We start from the raw sequence: 20,267 nt of genomic DNA, 5'->3' as shown, positions 1-20,267 counted from the left end.
AAGATCGTGCCACTGCACTACTCTAGCCTGGGTGACGGAGTGAGACTCCATCTCAAAAAAAAAAAAAAAAAAAATTAATATACCCTAATGATACCTCAAGGACTTCTGGTGATGTCTCCAGCCTGCTTGACTGAAATTTATCTATGCCATGTGTTTGCTAATGAACATGGGGCTGCCTTAGTCAGTGCTCAAGGTTTGCAGCAGCCTCACGATCATTTTATGGCAGTAGCAAGGGTGACTGTTGGTGGAGATGCCAACAAGCTCTCATTCCCCCTGATAGAGGCCCAGGGTCAACCACAGTGGGCAATTTGTATTCACAGAACATCTTCACTCTCAGAGTCTCCTTTTGGGTTCCCTGAGTTCCTGACTTCTCAGGTTCTATATATGTCTAATCTGGTCTTGACTGTTCATTTGTGGATCAGGACAGCAGAAGCTGCATTTTTGGACACAATGACCAGTGGAGATTACACATCCCAAACGCCCTCATTCCCCAACATGTGCATAGACAGAGTGGGATAAAAGTGCATCAGGGTGGTGGGAAGACCCAGGGATTCTAGTGACCAGCCTAGCTGTCTACTGGCTGGCAGAGTTCGTCCTGGCCAGCTCATTTAATCCCTCCTTGCAGAACTGTTAACATCTCTGTGCCATTCTTCAGTTAAATAAGAACCTAAACGCAGGCCTGATGCATGGCTCAGATTACACAGCGGATGTGAAGAGGCTTTGGGAACATATCTTCTCTCCTAAGGACAGGGAGGGGACGCTAGTGTGGGGTGCCTGCGATGTTGCATGCAGGTCAATAACGTTACCGACACACTGACTTAACTCGAGTCCTCACAGATGTGTTTCATTATTATTTTTTCATACCTTAAACATGAATCTAAATGCTGGCTTAAAATCAGGATTAATGCACCAAGAGCTTCCCAGTTTATTAACAATACTGGCTGTGACTTTTTGATTTCTATATTGTGAGCTAGGCACTTCCCTTATTATTATTTCGAATCTTGTCAATGATGCTTTACATTTGAGCTCTTGCCTACTCTGCCAAAGAGCAAGGATTACAAGACTTTTGAGGCAGGTGGAAAGAAGGAAGGAGGGAGCGATGCAAGGAGAGGCTTTCCGATTCCGGAACACACCTGGTCGTGCAAAGTTCACCTTTACATAGAAAGTTTTTGTTTTCCAAGTCATTGAACCGGCAACATATTCTAACGGCCATTTTGGTTGTGGCAATCCCAATTCCCTTGATTTTTTTTTTTCTGTGACGACAACAAAAGGAATTAGACAAGGCCGCCCTGCCCGGGCTTTTTAAGAAACCCCAGCAACCCCCGGGTAAGGAGCGCCGCTCTCCCGCCCGCTGGTCCAGGGCGTGTGCAGTTCCCAGCCCTGCCTCCCTTCTCCCGGCTCTGGGCTCGCGGGTCGGCGCGGGGAGGGCGGGGCTCAGCGGGCCACGCCACCACGCCCAGCGGCTCCGCCCCTCATTTAAATACGCGGCGCCGGCGAGTGCGTCGAGCTCGCCGGGGACTCAAGATGGCGGCGTGTGGACGTGTACCGAGGATGTTCTGCTTGTCGGCGATGCTGCAGTTGCTGCTGCTCGCCGCGGCCGGGGCCGAGAAACTCCTGGGCCAGGGCGTCCACAGCCAGGGCCAGGGCCCCGGAGCCAACTTCGTGTCCTTCGTAGGGCAGGCTGGAGGCGGCGGCCCGGCGGGTCAGCAGCTGCCCCAGCTGCCTCAGTCATCGCAGCTCCAGCAGCAGCAGCAGCAGCAGCAGCAGCAGCAACAACAACAGCAACAGCAACAGCAACAGCAACAGCAGCAGCAGCAGCAGCCCCAGCAGCAACAGCAACAACAGCAGCCTCAGCCGCCGCAGCCGCCTTTCCCGGCGGGTGGGCCTCCGGCCCGGCGGGGTGGAGCGGGAGCTGGCGGGGGCTGGAAGCTGGCGGAAGAAGAGTCTTGCAGGGAGGACGTCACCCGCGTGTGCCCCAAGCACACCTGGAGCAACAACTTGGCGGTGCTCGAGTGCCTGCAGGATGTGAGGGAGGTGAGGAGGTGGGGCCGGGAGGGTCGGGCCTGGTGCGGGTTCGAGGTGTTGCCGGCCTTGGTAGTCGCTGACGCCGGTCTGCTGCTTTCCTCGCTTGCTCCGTGCTGCACTCGCTTCTTCCCTCTTCGTTCCTCAGTCCCAGGCGCATTCAGGGAACAGGACCCCACTCCCACCCCTTTCCTCCCCGCTTTTATTTTCCTCCCTGTTGCCGGGGTCTGGGACGAAGACCTGGGCTCCTGGCCGCAATCCGCCGAGGCCGAGAGCGTGTCTGTTCTTTCCTGTCTTTTGTGTGATGCTCCATGCAGAGTGTCTTCTCGCCGAAGACCAGCTTAGGATTTTGCCATCAGTTTCTACTAGGACAATTTGTGGCTAGCCATTTAAACATTAAAAAAAAAAATACCTGGCGTACTTAGGTTGTAAAGAATGATCTGTTTACTAGCAGTAGATGTTTGATCTGTTTACTACAGTAGATGTAATTCCCAAATCCGTATTCTCGGTGCTGAAATTAATATATGCTTTGTTTTCTTCACTTCCTTTGGTCAGTTTGCATTGAACCTCATGTTTTAGCTGCTAACTCCCAGTGACTTGGCGTCCCAAAGCTTGAAAAGTTGAGGAAGCATTTGAAGCTGTGTGTGTGACTGAGTTATGGGGTCTTGCCCTTCTGAGGTCTGAATGTGATTTTAACAGTATCTCTTAATGAAATCTAGATTTGCCATTCCTTGGTGTAATTCAGTTAAGTGATATTGATAATTTATAATCTAGGTTTAATGCTGCAGACTACAAGCGTATATTTGACAATTCTCAAAGTTTGGGAGCTTTTTCCAGACGTGTAGGTATATGGAATTAGCCCCAAAGGTTGACAAATATAATGAAGCTGCTGCTTGAAACTGGTTTGGGTTCTTTTGTATTACCAGATTTGTTTTAGGCATACAAGCTTTAGGAAGACCACTGGTTTGTAGAATTTTGCTGCTCTTGGCATTCCCCACCCCCTGCATCTCATCCTCTATTGTTCTGTACCAAAGTAATTCAGATAGAGGAAAAGACAAACATAAGCAGGAGACCGAAAGGTTTCCAGAACCACTAGAAATGTGAGGCTTTACCTGATTTCTCATCTTCGGCTTGAAGACTAGAAGGATGGGTACAGCTAAGATTTCTAACTCTATCAAACTTTTTGGGATTTTCTTTTTGCTCTTTGAGGACACAATAGATGTCGTTTCCTCAAACTAAGATCCTAATACTGGCAACTAAACACATTATTAGTGGTTTGTGGGTAGAAGCAGCACATTGTTAGGGAGAGTGGCAGAAAGTGGCCTATTCAAGGAGTATATATATCCTTCTTCATGTGTATTCCAGACATTTGGAAACCTCCACTTAAAGGAGGCAGTTTTATGCTCCAGAGGAGAAAAGGTGTCATGTAAATTGGAAATGGGGATTTTGGGGGACTGAGGGGAGGTGGAAGGGCTAGATTTCCAATTTGATGTTTTGTCCTCCAATTTTTATACACAGAAACAATGAAAGAAGAGTACTATTAATACCTATGTATATTCTTCAGGAGGTGGAGTTATTTTTAAATATATTTTCTTTTTTTCCTTTTTTTTTTTTTTTAAGACGAGTCTCGCTCTGTTGCCAGGCTAGAGTACAGTGGCGCAATCTGGTTTCACTGCAACCTCCACCTCTGGGGTTCAGTTGATTCTCCTACCTCAGCCTCCTGAGTAGCTGAGATTGCAGGCGTGTGCCACCATGCCCAGCTAATTTTATTTTTAGTAGAGACAGGGTCTCACCATGTTGACCAGGGTGGTCTTGATCTCTTGACCTTGTGATCTGCCTGCCTTGGCCTCCCAGAGTGCTGGGATTACAGGCATGAGCCACCCAGCCTGGCCTATTTTTTTTTTTTTTTAAAGACAGCCAAAGGAAATTTCATTCTGCTTAGTCTGGGAGTTGATTGAATCTGATCTATGTGTTTGAAAGAGCATTACTTAAAGACGTAAACTAGCTAGGCACATTTGAAGAAATATGTGTGGAATATGTTTTGTATTTGCTGTTCAGTAAGTAGAACTATTTGGTAGTGAAATAGATATATGTCCTTTTCTATCCCTTTGAATACAAATGCAGGAAACATTGTCCTGCCTGTACCCATTATTGGAATTATGAAAAAGCAGGCCATATGAGTACAGTTGTTCCTTGGTATCACTGGAGGATGGTTGCAGGCCCCCTGCAGATACTGAAATCTGAGATTGCCCAAGTACCTTATACTGTATAAAATGATATCATATTTCCATATGATCTGTGCACACCCTTCCCAATTCTTGTCATCTCTAAAATACTTAAGATATCTCATACAGTGCCTATATATCACTTCATTCATGTGGATTCACTGTAGTACTTAGAATGTGTCAAACTTAACTTTTGCTTTTTGGAACCTTGTGGAACTTTTTTCCTGTTTTTTGTTGTTGTTGTTGTTTTAAGACAGGGTTTCACCATGTTGGTCAGGCTGGTCTTGAACTCCTGACTTTAGGTGATCCGCCTGCCTTGGCCCCCAAAGTGCTTGGATTACAGGCGTGAGCCACCACGCCCGGCGGAACTTTTTTTCTGGGGGAAAAAAAAAATTTTTTTTTTTTTTTTTTTGAAAACCCAGGCTGGAGTGCAGTCATAGCTCACTGCAGCCTCATTCAGCCTTCTGGGTTCAAGAGCTCACTGTAGACTCAACCTTCCGGGTTCAAGTGATCCTCCCACCTGGGCTTTCCAAAGTGCTGGGATTAGAGGTGTGAGCCACTGTGCCTGCTGTTGGGATTTTTTTTTCTTTTTTTTTTTTTTTTTTTTTTTTTTTTTAATGCTCTCAGATGAGTCATGCTTTTAAAAAGTCCTAGTGTTCCCTGGGTCCACTATTAAATAGTAGATGTAACAGCTAGTAATGATGTGTTAGTAGTCCTGGTTGTGTGTGTATAATTAGTAGTAGTTTAAGTTATTTAAAAAGAAAGAAAACTAGAAAGTATAAACAAAAAAGAAAAAAATATTCCCTGGGCTGTTTAGTAGGTGGCGTAGTAATGCCAATGGAAGAGAAGATACTGCTGCCTAGCATGTGATAAAGAAGACATGCTTGGTGTTGAGTCATTTTAAAATACTTTGTATTCTTGGTTGAAATGGCCAATAGCACCTTTTTTTTTTCCCCCAGTAGTGTCTTGTATTTAGAAGTTTCAGGTGGAGACCTTGGTTCCTTAGAAGTTTGTGGTGTTCCACCAGGTACAGTGGTGGACACCTGAAATCCTAGCACTTTAGGAGGCTGAGGCTGGAGGATTGCTTGAGCTCAGGAGTTCAGTACCAGCCAGGGCAACATAGTGAGATAGTCTCTAAAAAAAGAATTTTATGATGTTCATAGATTAGATCTATCTATCTTTGTTTGTTTGTTTGTTTCTTTCTTTCTTTCTTTTTCTTTCTTTCTTTTTCTTTCTTTCTCTTTCTCTCTTTCTTTCTTTCTTTTTCTCTTTCTTTCTCTCTCTTTCTTTCTTTCTTTCTTTCTCTCTCTCTCTCTCTCTCTCTCTCTTTTTCTTTCTTTCTTTTCCTTCTTTCCTCCCTCCCTCCCCCTCTTTCCTTTCCTTCCTTTCTCTTTCTATCTTTTCTTTTCTTTTCTTTTTTCTTTCTTTCTTTCCTTTCTTTCTGTCTTAGTGTCATTCAGGCTGAAGTGTAGTGGCACAGTCTTGGCTCATTGCAACCTCCACCTCCTGGATTCAGGTGATTCTCCTGCCTCAGCCTCCTCACCACCTTGGCCAGGCTAGTCTTGAACTCCTGACCTCCACCTGCCTCCATCTCTCAAAGTGCTGGGATTACATGTGAGCCACTGCGCTCGGCCCATAGATTTTCTTACACAATAGTAGAGACAATAGTGTAGTGAGTCCCCAGATATACAATATACATCACCCAGCTTCAAGTATTCCCACTTTATTTATTTATTTATTATTTATTGAGATGGAGTCTCACTCTGTTATCCAGGCTGTAGCACAATGGCATGAGATCGGCTCACTGCAGCCTCTGCCTCCTGGGTTCAAGTGATTCTCCTGTCTCATCCTCCCTAGTAGCTGGAACTCCAGGCATGCACCACCACACCCGGCTATTTTTGTATTTTTTTAGTAGAGACAGAGTTTCACCGTATTGGCCAGGCTGGTCTTGAGCTCTGATCTTGTGTTCTGTCTGCCTTGGCCTCACAACATATTGGGTTTATAGGCGTGAGCCACCTTGCCTGGCCCCACCCTTTTATTTTTAGGGTTACAGGGTTGGGAGACTGTCATATTTTAAAACAAATCCCAGATACTATGTCATTTCAAATACTTTGATGTATATCTGTGATACTTTTTAAAAACTAGAAGCCGTTTTTTTTTTATTTAAATGTGTAATGAAATCATTCTTTTGCAAGTAATTCTGACGCTAAAAAAAAGAAAAACATAAAAAAAATCTTCTGACTCTCTCTTAACCTTTTCTTGATATATCAGCCTCATATTATAAATTTCCACCTAAGCTTCGCACAGAGTGAATGCTTTGTAAATGTTAACATTTCAGTATTGGAAACCGTAAACCCTCTTTCAGACTCATAGGTAAACATTTTTGTTGTTACTCTGTACTTAACCTTTCACTTAACTGTATGCTTGAGATAGTGGAATACACCATCTCTGTTGTCTCACTGTTGATAGTCATGTGAGGTGGTTAGTGCTAGTATTACTCTTTTAGCAGAGAAATAGGCTCAAAGAGCTAAAGTAACTTCTGTTGTATCTGAAGTTGTAGAGCTGGTATTCATCAAGTCCTTTTTGACTTAAAAGACAATAGTCTTTCTAATCTACCATGGGTGGTTGTGGTTAAGGAAATGAGTATGTGACTGTTGAGAATGTCACAGGCTTATAAATGTATGCTAAATGGGACACAAGAACAATTGAGTTGTAACAGTGCTTTGAAGTATGTGTAGATTTCTCAGGTAAACAGATCAGCATTATCACCCAAAGCTAATTTAATTAGTGTGAGTGCATCATGAACAGAATTTCTGCTTAATGAAAAGAGTTTCAAATCCCACCTCACCTTAAGCAGGATTTGTACTGGAACAGTGGAAGCATTTAGTTGTATTTCCTTGATATTTATATTGAATCCATGGAACATCACAAAAAGTGAACTGAGATGAGAGCTGTCAATGCCGTTAACTAACAAAAGCCTGCAAGCAAGTCATTATATCTCTCTCTGCTTCCTGATAAGCTAAATGAGTAGTTGGGGTATACGGTATGATTTCTAAGATCTCTGCCATCTAATCTACAGGAGTCATTTCCTGTATATATTCTCTGTATGTATATATTGAAAAGTTCCTAGGATTATATATGTAGCAGCTCCTCATTTCATATTCATTCATGAAGGGAATCAGTGATAATCCAAACAGCAATTAATCTAAACATTGGCTTTCGGATATATTATGATTGTTTTGTTTGAGCTAATATGGCATTTCCTCTTATGCTGCCTCTCAGTGGTTGGAAACAATCTAACCACATAATCAAGTCATTATTGATCTTCTATTATATGTCTGTCATTATTGAAGGACACTAGTACTTTAAGACACCACCATTGCTTGTAGTTGGTTTGATAAATGAGATTGTTGTGATCAAGAAGCAGTTATATAAGAGAGTGTTAATCACTTGATGTCATACAGATAGTAAATTATTTTAGGACAGTGAAATAAGCACAAAATTAGGATTTAGATTTGGGTGAAACCCAGCTCCGCTATTCTTAGCTTAAAATTTCCATCACTTTTTTTTTGAGATAGAATCTCACTCTGTCACCCAGACTGGAGTGCAGTGGTGCATTCTTGGCTGACTGCAACCTCTGCCTCCGGGTTCAAGTGATTCTCCTGTCTCAGCCTCTGGAGTAGCTGGGTCTACAGCTAGGTGCCATCACACCCGGGTAATTTTTGAATTTTTCCTTTTTTTTCTTTTTTTCATGACACACTCCTCAGTTACAAGCAAATTTTTGTATTTTTAATAAAGATGAGGGTTTTGCCATGCTGGCCAGGCTGGTCTTGAACTCCTGACCTCAAGTGATCTGCCTGCCTTGGCCTCCCTAAGTGCTAGAATTACGGGTGCGAGGCACCACACTGGGCCTTTTTTCTTTTTCTTTTTTTTTTTTTTTTCTTTTGAGATGGAGTCTCTTACTGTCACTCAGGCTGGAGTGCAGTGGTGTGATTTTGGCTTACTGCAACCTCCATCTCTCCGGTTAAAGGGACTCTCCTGACTCAGCCTCTCAACTAGCTGAGATTACAAGCACCTGCTACCACGCCCAGCTAATTTTTTGTATTTTTAGTAGAGAGGGGGTTTCACTATGTTGCCCAGGCTGGTCTCAAACTCTTGAACCCGTGTTACGCCCGGCCTAGTCTCCCAAAGTACTGGGATTACAGGTGCAAGCCTCCATGTCCAGCCTCTGGTCTTTTTTCTTACACTGGGACTGTCGACTTTAGCCCTGTCCTTTTTCTTTTTCTTTGAGAGTCTTGCTTTGTCTCCCAGCCTGGTTGGAGTGCAGTGGCATGATCACGGCTCACTGCAACCTGGAACTCCTGGGCTCAAGCAGTCATCTCATTTCAGCCTCCCAAGTAGCTGGGACTACAGGTGCACACTGCCACTTACACTTTTCTAATATTTATGAAACTAAATATATGACTATAAAATACACAGTACACCACCACCTGGAATCATCTTGCATATCACCAATAGCACATGCTTCGGAAAACACTAACACTGGATTATCTATCTCTTTTTTTTTTTTTTTTTTTTTTTTTTTTTTTTGAGACAGAGTTTCTCTCTGTCGCCCAGGCTGGAGTGCAGTGGTGTGATCTTGGCCCATTGCAACCTTTGCCTTCCGTATTCAAGCGATTCTCCTGCCTTACCCTCTCCTCTTGAGTAGCTGGGATTACAGGCGACCACCACCACACCCAGCTAATTTTTGTATTTTTAGTAGAGATGGGGTTTCATTTCACCATGTCAGTCAGGCTGGTCTTGAACTCCTGACCTCAGGTGATCTTCCCACCTCAGCCTTCTAAAGTGCTTGGTTTACAGGCATGACAAACGCTCCCAGCCTTGGATTAGCTCTTCTTTTTTAGTTGAAATCTCACTTTTTGTTGCCCAGGCTGGAGTGCAGAGGCGCGATCTCGGCTTACTGCAACCTCCGCCTCGTGGGTTGACGCTATTCTCCCACCTCAGCCTCCCAAGTAGCTGGGATTACAGGCCCCCGCCACTATGCCTGGCTAATTTTCGTTTGTTTTGAGACAGAGTCTTGCTCTGTCTTCCAGGCTGGAGTGCGGTGGTGCAATTTCAGCTCACTGCAACCTCCTCCTCCCGGGTTCAAGCACTAGGTCAGATTACAGATGTCCACCACCATGCCTGGCTCATTTTTGTAATTTTAATAGAGACGGGGTTTCACCATCTTGGGCAGGCTGGTCTTGAACTCCTGACCTTGTGATCCACCTGCCTTGGCCTCCGGAAGTGCTAGGATTGCAGGTGTGAGCCACTGCAAAAATTCTTCCAGCTCTGGTGCTTCCTGGTTTTGTGATCTGTGGGAATACAAAACGTGTGCAAAAGAGTCGTAGCACAGGTGAAAAGGGGAGATGCTTTGAGGAATTATTAAAGGGGCTGTATTGACTGAAATACACAGCTTGAGAATGTTTTCAGTCCAGAACATAAAGGGTCTTAGATGCACCTCTGGCTGGTTCTCCAGGTAAAGTCTGGAAGCAGGATGCTTTTATCCCTACCTGAGATAAAAACATTCCAGTAGATAATTGAGAATTACCTGTAAAGTAACACTGTCACTTATGGCAAGTACTTTTTAAGAAGTCTCTTGATGACCTTGCTTTATAGTATATAGTTGTTTAATAATTTATTGTTCTTAGAAGGAAATAAAATACTTGAACCGTCCGAAAGATGAAATGCTGTATTTCTCTTTTGTACATTTCTCATAATGCGTTCAAAATAAATTTAATCAGCAGCAGTAACAAAAATCTCCTCCTTATATAAGTTATTTATTTATTTTAAAAAGCAGCAATTAAAATGGCTTATAGGATATCATGCAAATTAACTTTTCTTCTTTCAGCAGCCTGTGTGCAAGACACTGTGCTCAGTTTTCAAGGATACTACTACTAATAAATAGGTAGCATTTACTGAGGGTTTTTTGTGTGCCCTGTCCTGAGGGGCTCGATGCTTTCTAGGCATTATCTCATTTAATCTTATGAGAGATGTTTCATTATTATTATTATCGATTTTGTTTGTTAGTCTGTTTTTGTTTTCAAGACAGAGCCTTGCTCTGTTGCCCAGGCTGGAGTGTAGTAGCATGATCTCAGCTCACTGTAGTCTCTGCCTCCCGGGTTCAAGTGGTTCTCCTGCCTAAGCCTCCTGAGTAGCTAGGACAACAGATGCACAGCACCACGCTCAGCTAATTTTTGTTTTATTTTTTAGTAGAGTTGGGGTTTCACCATGTTGGCTAGGCTGGTCTGGAGCTCCTGACCTCAGGTGATCTGCTTGTACCATCTATCACTACAATTTTTTTTCCCGTTTTTTTTCTTCTTCTTCTTTTTTTTTTTTTTTTTTTTTTTTTTTTTTTTTTTTTTTTTTTTTTTTGAGACTCAGTCTTGCTCTGCTGCTTGGCTGTAGTTTGGTGGCACGATCTCAGCTTACTGAAACCTCTCCCTCCTAGGTTGAAGCAATTCTTCTCCCTCAGGCTCCTGAGTAGTTAGAGCTACAGGCACTCACCACCATGCATACCTTGTTTTTGTATTTTTAGTAGAGAGGGGTTTTACCATGTTGGCCTTGATCTCTTGACCTCGTGATCTGCCTGCGTCACCCTCCCAAAGTGCTGGGATTACAGGTATGAGACCCTGCGCCCAGCCTAATTTTTATATTTTTAGAAGAGATTGGTTTCACCATGTTGGCCAGGCTGGTCTCGAACTCCTGACCTCAGGTGATCCACCTGTCTCAGCCTCCCAAAGTGCTGGGATCACAGGTGTGAGCTACAGTGCCTGGTGATTTTTTTTTTTTTTTTTTTTTTTTGGCAAGGTCTCACTCCGTTGCCCAGGCTCGAGTGCATTGGCATGATCATGACTGCAGCCTCTGCTTCCTGGACGCAAGTGATCCTCCCACCTCAGCCTCCCCAGTATCTGAGTAGCAACCATGCTCGGCTAATTTTAAAAGCTTTTTGTAGAGATGAGGTCTCACTATATTGCCCAGGCTGGTCTCTAGCTCCTGAGTTCAAACAGTCCTCCTGCCTTACCCTTCCAGAGTGCTAGGATTATAGGCAGCTGTCACTGTGCCCAGCCTATTATGGCCTATTATTTTTAATGAGAAAACTGGCTCTAAATAGCTTGCCTCAGGGCTTGTAAGTAGTAGAATCAAGATTTGAAAGCAAGTCAGTCCAGCTGTATGATAGCTGTTTTTTCCTCCCTGTTCCTAAGGCAAAAGTAAGCTAGGATTGCACTGTGTACTGTGGCAGTCACCAGCCACATGCAGCTAGTGAACAGTTGAAACACGGCCTGTTTGAATTGAGATGTGCTGTAAGTGTAAAATACACAGTTGATTTTGAAGATTTAGTACCAAAAGGATATAACATATCCCAATCATATTTTTTTTTTTTTTTTTTTTTGAGGCAAAGTCTTACTCTTGTCGCCCAGGCTGGAGTGCAATGCCACGATCTCGACGCATTGCAACCTCTGCCTCCCAAGTTCAATCAATGCCCCTGCCTCAGCCTTCTGAGTAGCTGGGTTTACAGGTGCATACCACCAAGGCCGGCTAATTTTTGTGTGTGTGTGTGGTTTTTTTTTTTATGATAGAGACGGGGTTTCACCATGTTAGCCAGGATGGTCTTGATCTCCTGACCTCGTGATCTGCCCGCCTTGGCCTCCCAAAGTGCTGGGATTATGGGCATGAGCCACCATGCCCATCCCACACTAATTTTTTTTGTTTTTTTGAGACAAGAGTCTTGCTCTGTTGCCAGGCTGGAGTTCAGTGGAGTAATCTTGGCTCACTGCAACCTCTGCCTCCCAGGTTCAAGTGATTCCCCTGCCGTAGCCTTCTGAGTAGCTAGGATTACACGTACACACCACCACGCCTGCCTAATTTTGCCTTTTTAATAGAGATTGGGTTTTGCCGGGCGCCGTGGCTCACGCCTGTAATCCTAGCACTTTGGGAGGCCGAGGTGGGTGGATCACCTGAGATCAGGAGGTCAAGACCAGCCTGGCCAACATGGTGAAACCCCATCTTTAGAAAAAAAAAAGAAAAGAGATTGAGTTTTGCGGTGGCATGGTGGCTCACACCTGTAATCACAGCACTTTGGGAGGCCGAGGTGGGCAGATCACAAGGTCAAAAGATCGAGACCATCCTGGTTAACATGGTGAAATCCTGTCTCTACTAAAAATACAAAAATTATCTGAGCATGATGGCACATGCCCGTAATCCCAGCTACTTGCTAGAGTGAGGCAAGAGAATTGCTTGAACGGGAATCCATTAGGCAAAGGTTGCAGTGAGCTGAGATTGTGCCACTGCACTCCAGCCTGGGCTACAGAGTGAGATTCATCTAAAAAAAAAAAAAATTAGATATATTGGGTTAAATAATAAATTATAAAATCAATCTTTTTAAAAATAGATATGCCTACTAAAAAACATAAAATTATGTATGTGTCTCACATTATACTTCTGATGGGCAGCACTGATCTGGAAGAAAAAGATGTCTTTACTAAAAACCATAATACGTGTTTTAAAGTTGTAAGTGTCTTAAGAGGAGGATAAATTACATGCTATAGGCATATGATAGAGGAAGTGGTTGAGAGAATCAGAAAAAAGCTCTTCAATACTTTTTAGTTCTTAAATTGGTGGTTCATATTAATTAAATTCTTAATTCAGCTACTTTAAAATGCCTCCTAGGCTGGGAGCAGTGGCTAACACCTGTAATCTCAGCACTTTGGAAACCAGAGGTGGGCAGATCCCTGACGTCCTGAGTTCCAAACCAGCCTGGCCAGCGTGGTGAAACCACTCTCTATTAAAAATACAAAAATTAGCACGTGTGGTGGCACACACCTGTAGTCCCAGCTATTAGGGAGGCTGAGGCTGGAGGATCGCTTGAACCAGGGAGGCAGAGGTTGCAGTGAGCTGAAATCACGCCACTGCACTCCAGCTTGGGCAACAGAGTGAGAGCCCATCTCAAAAAAAAAAAAAAAAAAAAAAAAACCTCCTAATGAATGGATTTCATTTTCAGTATGCCTAATTTATGAGTTTTAAGGGGCACTTTAGCTCCTTCAACTTGACAACAATACTCTGATAAAACTGGAAGTCAGTCAGTGACTCATCTTTACTTGGTTGAGTTAGATGAATTTGAAACTTAAGAAAGAATTCTAAGTGATGGCCCTCAAAACTGTGCCAGCACTACCCTTTGTATCTGCATTAAAATGGACTGTGAAGGAACAAGGAGTGTGGACTGGAATCTAAAAACAATGACTGAAGAGAACCAGGCATCTGTATTCATTCGGCTTTAATAATTTTACTGAAATCAGAAAATTATGTTTGACTGAATGTGTGGTATTTACAGGACCTGTACATTTTTCTTGAATAACACCTATAATTCTTTATACAGTGAATCATAGTAAACATGAGTACTGCCTTGAATCCTGGATCTGTACACTTGTAAAATGGAATAAATTCTTAAAATGTTACTGTGTTTCTTTTAAAAATAAATATGATAGGCTGGGCGCAGTGGCTCACGCCTGTAATCCCAGCATTTGGGAGGCTGAGGTGGGTGGATCACCTGAGGTTGGGAGTTCGAGACCAGCCTGGCCAACGTGGTGAAACCCTGGCTCTATTAAAAATACAAAAATTAGCCAGGCATGGTGGTGGGCACCTGTAATCCCAGTTACTTGAGAGGCTCAGGCTAGAGAATTGATTGAACCCGGAGACAGAGTTTGCAGTGATCCGAGACTGCGTCACTGCACTCCAGCCCAGGCCACAAGAGAGAAACTCTATCTCAAAAAACAGAACAAAACAAAACAAAAAACAAAAAAACTTAACGCCCTGGTATCTAGAAAGGTTTCACTTGTAATTTAAGTTTGAACTAGAAAGACAGCCCTGCAAGTCACTGAATGGAATTCTCAAAACTCTTGCTCTGGCCAGATCAGCTCTGTTACGCGACAAACAGCATGAAGTGGACGGTACCTTCAATGATGAAAAAAGGAGCATAATGGAGAGTTGTAATCATGAACAAATATCACACCATCTGATAATTGGTACCATTGTCTCAGTCCATTTTGTGTTGCTATAACAGAATACCCAAGACTGGGTAATTTATAAAGAAATAGTTATTTGGCTCATGATTCTGGAGTTCAGGAAGTTCGAAATTGAGAGGCAATATCTGGTGAGGGCTAGCTTGCTGCATCATCCTGTGGCAGAAGGTTGAAGGGCAAAAGAATGCAAGAGGAAGGGTAGGCTTGCACAAGGAATGTGTAGAACTCATCCTTTTATCAGAACCCCACTCCCAGGTAACGGAGGTAAGGGCATTAATCTATCCATGAAGCCAGTGCTCTCATGACCTAGTCACCTCTTAAAGATCCACCTCTCAACACTTGCACTGGGGAGTAAGTTTCCAACACATGAACTTTGGGGGACATATTCAAACCATAGCAGCCATTTACTGAGCATTCACCTATTATATATGAAATAAAAATCAGAAGAGATAAGGTCCTATAGTCATGTGGAGCTTGTTTGATAAGAGGAAAAGCATTGTGGTAAATGGAAAAATTGAATGGGTTTTAGAGCTGCAGTCCTGGATTCAAATCCTAGCTCACCAGTTACTATGACCTTTGGCAAACTGATCTCTCAAATCTTCAGTTTACTTACTTATAAATAGTCTTTCCTTTTCCCTGTGTTGTTTTAGGTAAGATCGTTTAAAGATAATGCTTTTTGTTCACTGTCTTAAGAGAAATGTAAAATAAACTGAAATGCTTCACACCTTTCATATAATTCTTCCATAGCTTGTATAATAAAGCTTTGGAATAAGGTCAAGAACATTTATATAAGCAGGCTGGGCATGGTAGCTCACGCTTGTAATCCCAGCACTTTGGGAAGCCTAGGTGTGTGGATCACCCGACATCAGGAATTCAAGACCAGCCTGGCCAACATGGTGAAACCCCCTCTCTACGAAAAATGCAAAAATCAGCCAGGCGTGGTGGTGCACACCTGTAGTCCCAGCTACTTGGAAGGCTGAGGTAGGAGAATTGCTTGAACCCAGGGGGCAGAGGTTGCAGTGAGCCCAGATCGTGCCATTGCACTCCAGCGTGGGTGACAGAGCAAGACTGTCTCAAAAAGTAAAGAAAGAAAATACAGGGCCGGGCGCGGTGGCTCAAGCCTGTAATCCCAGCACTTTGGGAGGCCGAGGCGGGTGGATCATGATGTCAAGAGATCAAGACCATCCTGGTCAACATGGTGAAACCCCGTCTCTACTAAAAATACAAAAAATTAGCTGGGCATGGTGGCGCGTGCCTGTAATCCCAGCTGCTCAGGAGGCTGAGGCAGGAGAATTGCCTGAACCCAGGAGGCGGAGGTTGCGGTGAGCCGAGATCGCGCCATTGCACTCCAGCCTGGGTAACAAGAGCGAAACTCCGTCTCAAAAAAAAAAAAAAAAAAAAAAGAAAATACAGAAGGCCAGGCACAGTGGCTCTCGCCTGTAATCCCAGCATTTTGGGAGGCCAAGGTGTAGGAAATCGTGTAAGCCAGACTTTTGAGCCCAGTTTGGCAATATGGCGAGACCCCATTTCTACATACATGCATACATACATTCATGGTGTTTATTGTGTACACTTTTTTTTTTTTCTTTTTTAGAGACGGGATTTCACCATGTTGGCCAGGCTGATCTTGAACTCCTGACCTCAAGTGATCCACCCGCCTTGGCCTCCCAAAGTGCTCAATTACAGGCTTGAGCCACCACACCCGGCCTAAATGTGTACACTTTGAAGGGGTAAATATTCCGGGTAAAGGAATTAAGTTCTGCTAAATTTGGAATACTGCCTATCAAAGGAAAACTGTTCTCACGTATAAGAGGAAAAAAGATAGTTCTGAAGACTACTTTTTTCCCTGCATAAAACCAGATAAATTTTGCTGGGTGTGGTGGCTCACACCTGTAATCCCAGCATTTTGGGAGGCTGAGGCGGGCGGATCACCTGAGGTCAGGAGTTTGAGACCAGCCTGACCAATATGGCGAAACCACATCTGTACTTAAAATACAAAAATTATTCGGGTGTGATGGTGGGTGCCTGTAATCCCAACTACTTGGGAGGCTGAGGTAGGAGAATCGCTTGTACCTGCGAGGCGGAGGTTGCAGTGAGCCGAGATTGCACCATTGCACTCCAGTATGAGTGACAGAGTAAGACTCTGTCTCAAAAAAAAAAAAAAAAAAAAAATTCAAAAATTAATGAAATTTTTCGGAAAGGTAGTGACTTTTCAGAGGGAAAGTAATATGTAAGGCCTTTTGCTCTCGTATTGCCAAAGCTGGAAGATTTCTCTGGACTGTGAAACAGTCTGTAATACTAAGATATGAATACTAGCCATACATTAAGGACAGTGCAAATAATTTTCAGTATGTAAGTCTTCTTTCAGAAGTAACTAGGCAGGAGAGTTTTGAAATAGTTGAAATTCCACAATTTCATTTTTATATTTTTTATTTTTGTATTTTAATTTTTTTAAGAAAGGCCCTCCTTTGACACAATTTCATTTTAAAACTCTGAGTTTAGTAGGTTTATTAGAACCTGACTATTATGTGTATGAATAGCAGCTTTTAGTGTGTCTGGTAGTGGTGGTTTTTCTTTTTTAACTATTATAGGAAGTTTCAAGAATTTGTACTATTGGTATACTTTTTTTTTTCTTTGAAAGTAATCAATTTGGTTCTGATTACAAAATACAGGTGAGGAGCACAGGCAATGCCTGTAACCCCTCTGCTGCACATCTCCCCAGTATGTGCTTCTGTAAATATCCTTTGTACAACAGCAAGCTCAGGCTGTCCCCAAGCGCTTGCACATTCTTTTTTTTTTTTTTTTTTTTTTTTTAAAGACGGGGTTTCACCATGTTGGTCAGGCTGGTCTTGAACTCCCGACCTCAGGTGATCCGCCCGCCTTGGCCTCCAAAGTGCTTGGATTACAGGCGTGAGCCACCGTGCCCAGCCGCGCTTGCACATTCTAACAGCTGCAGAGTATAGTGCATGACCAGGTGGCGAGTTAGACAGAAGCCCCACTCACAAGGTGGGGCACCTCCAATTAGTCTTCCAGCTCCCTTTTGCTGATAATAACTGGTTGCTCTTCCTATTGGTCATAGACAAATTATACCTGCACAATTCTCCCAGTGCTTTCAGGTAACCTCAGAAGGCAGTGACTAAGAGGTTTCCTTCCTCCCAGCTTTCTATGTCTCTGGCTGCTTGTGGCACCTGGACTGCTGCCGCCCCTGGGTCCTGGACATTCCAGGGTGACAATGGAGGAAGGGCAGGTCAAGCATGAGGAATTAACAGCCTTCATTGGGCTCAGACAAGGAGTCCGTGGGTCTGGAGGACTTCCGTGTATTTGTCAGTTTCCTTCTCCACATTCTTCTCAGCCTATTTCCATAGCCTCATGAGCTGTTTCTTCTTCTGGTAGTGGATCTTGGCTTTCTCCTTCCTCTTCTCCTCCAGGGTAGCTGTCACTGCCTGGTACTTACAGCTAACCTCGTGAGCCAGGTGCCCCAGATGTGAAGACTTTCTTATATGCTTCAGACGCACAACTTTGAGGGCAGCAGAAACCACCATCCACTTTTTCTTGTCATGGGATGGTGGGATGCTGTCAAGCACCTTGAGGCACTCCAGGGCGGCCTGGCCTTGCTTGGTCTTGTGGGGCAGCATGCCTCGCACACTCTGCTAGAGAGGCTGGTGGCCCGGAAGTGATAGGGGCCTCGGGAAGGGTTGGTGTTCATCCGCTTGTGGAGGAAAGCCAGGTACTTCAACTCATTTCTGTAGAAATTGCCAGAAATGTTGATGCCCTCACAGCATGTGACCACCACCTTCAGCCCAGCAGTACCTGCTTAGCCACAGTGGCCACCAGGCGACCCAGGAGATGGCCTCGACCATTAAGCACCAGGACCTGCAACTTTGCCATCTTCGGCAGCCACCTGGGAAAAAGGTTATTAGTATACTTTCCATTATTTATTTATTTATTTTTCAGGCAAAATCTCACTGTCACCCAGGCTGGAGTGCAGTGGCTGGATCTCAGCTCACTGCAACCTCTGCCTCCTGGGTTCAAGCAGTTCTCCTGCTTCAGCCTCCTGAGCAGCTGGGACCACAGGTGCCCACCACCATGCCTGGCCGAGAATTTGTACTGTTGGTTTACTTTCATTTTCAACTTGAAAGTATATCTGAAATAGGAGAAATTAGGTTACTGAAAGCAGAAGTCAGAAGAAATCGGTTTGCTTCCCTTCCTCTTGTGGAACTTCCCATTCTTTAGCCTAGATTCTCAGCCTGCTTGCCCATCCTTCGCACTAGTTCACTACACATCTTGCTGCCCCACACCCACAAATAGATAGTGTAGCGGTATGGGCTTCTGGAGAGTACAGACTTACAGCTTCAACATTTGCAGGACTTACATGTAAATGTTATTTGTGGGAAAATATTTTGTATTCAAATATTTTTCTGCACTAAAACATTTCCTAGTTCCCTTCTCTCCGTACAGCCCACTGCTTCTCTTCCCCCGCCAACTCGTTCTCTTTGAAGCAGTGCTTTCTTCCTTTGTTTTTGTTAGATTGAACCATAAGAAATTACCAATATTTCATCACATTTGACTTATAAAAACATTTTCATATGGTTTAACCTAATTGTTCTTTTTTTTTTTTTTTTTGAGATGGAGTTTCGCTCTTGTTGCCCAGGCTGGAGTGCAATGGCGCGATCTCGGCTCACCGCAACCTCCGCCTCCTGGGTTCAGGCAATTCTCCTGCCTCAGCCTCCTGAGTAGCTGGGATTACAGGCATGGGCCACCATGCCCAGCTAATGTTTTGTATTTTTAGTAGAGACGGGGTTTCACCATGTTGACCAGGATGGTCTCTATCTCTTGACCTCGTGATCCACCCGCCTCGGCCTCCCAAAGCGCTGGGATTACAGGCGTGAGCCACCGCACCCGGCCTTTTTTTTTTTTTTTTTTGAGACAGGGTTTCACTCTGTCATCCAGGCTGTAGTGCAGTGGCCCGATCTGGGTTCACTGCAACTTCCACATCCTGGGTTCAAGTGATCCTCCTGCCTCAGCCTCCCAAGTAGCTGAGATTACAGGTGCGTGCCACCACACCTGGCTTATTTATTTATTTATTTATTTTTTGTATTTTTAGTAGAGACAGGGTTTCGCCATGTTGGCCAGGCTGGTCTGGAATTCCTGACCTCGCTTACCTTGGCCTCCCAAAGTGCTGGGATTAGAAGCGTGAGCCACCACACCCAGCCACTCACCAAATACTCTTGATTTTTTAAAAAAATGGATATTTGTCTAATAACCTTTTCCCTAAATATTTAATTATTGTTAGTCAAGTTGCTATTTGGTTTTCTGTTTATGGAACTCTCTTCATCTCATTTGCAGTTCTTGATAACCATGTGTGGGTAGATATGACAGGTATCAGCCTTGTTTTACAGATAAAAAACCATGAATCAGATAGATTTTGATTTGTCCAAGTCACATAATATTAAGAAACAGGCTGAGCGTGGTGGCTTATGTCTGTAATCCTGATACTTTGGGAGGCTAAGGTGGATGGATTTCCTCAGCGGAGGAGTTTGAGACCAGCCTGGGCAACATGGCGAAACCCCTTCTCCATGAAAACGGTAACAGTTAGTGGGAGGTGGTGGTGAGAGCCTGTAGTCCCAGCTACTCAGGCTGAGGTGGGAGGATCACCTGAGCCTGGGAGGTTGAGGCTGCAGTGGCAACAGATTGGGTAACCTGGACATCAGAGCAAGACCCTGTCTCAAAAAAAAAAAAAAAGAAAGAAACAGCTTAAATTCTAATCCAAGTCTTCTTCAATTCAAAGCCTCTGTCTTTCCATGTTACCACATTGCTTCTCTGCTATTTTTCATATTTACATAGATAACATTTTCATACTATATTTTATATTTTTATGCCTCTAACATTTTTATTTAAATACGTCAACAAATATTTGAACACATACTATGTGCCCACTATCTCTTCAAATAGATTTTTGTCC

The 20,267-nt window shown here is 43.8% G+C and overlaps 1 protein-coding gene and 1 pseudogene across 3 annotated transcripts in view; one reads left to right on the top strand and one right to left on the bottom strand.

Annotated features, from left to right (window-relative positions):
* Positions 1 to 1,499: 1,499 nt before the first annotated feature.
* GLG1 (golgi glycoprotein 1) overlaps positions 1,500 to 20,267 on the top strand; it is a 165,119-nt gene continuing 146,351 nt past the window's right edge. For both annotated transcript variants that reach the window (XM_032283873.1, XM_032283872.1), the window contains exon 1: positions 1,500 to 2,034. In XM_032283873.1, coding sequence (XP_032139764.1) covers positions 1,525 to 2,034 — 510 coding nt within the window. In that variant the 5' untranslated portion in view covers positions 1,500 to 1,524. The remainder of the gene's footprint in view (positions 2,035 to 20,267) is intronic.
* On the bottom strand, positions 17,246 to 18,486 carry LOC116555344 (annotated as a pseudogene). Its single transcript, XR_004270487.1, has one exon. The product of XR_004270487.1 is annotated as a 60S ribosomal protein L13a pseudogene (transcript).

The sequence above is a fragment of the Sapajus apella genome, unplaced genomic scaffold (genome assembly GCF_009761245.1).
Source record: "Sapajus apella isolate SASKATOON/1434 unplaced genomic scaffold, GSC_monkey_1.0 scaffold15, whole genome shotgun sequence".
Classification (NCBI taxonomy): domain Eukaryota; kingdom Metazoa; phylum Chordata; class Mammalia; order Primates; family Cebidae; genus Sapajus; species Sapajus apella.
The sequence above is the reverse complement of the archived record's forward strand: the minus strand, read 5'-3'. Positions and strand labels throughout refer to the sequence as shown.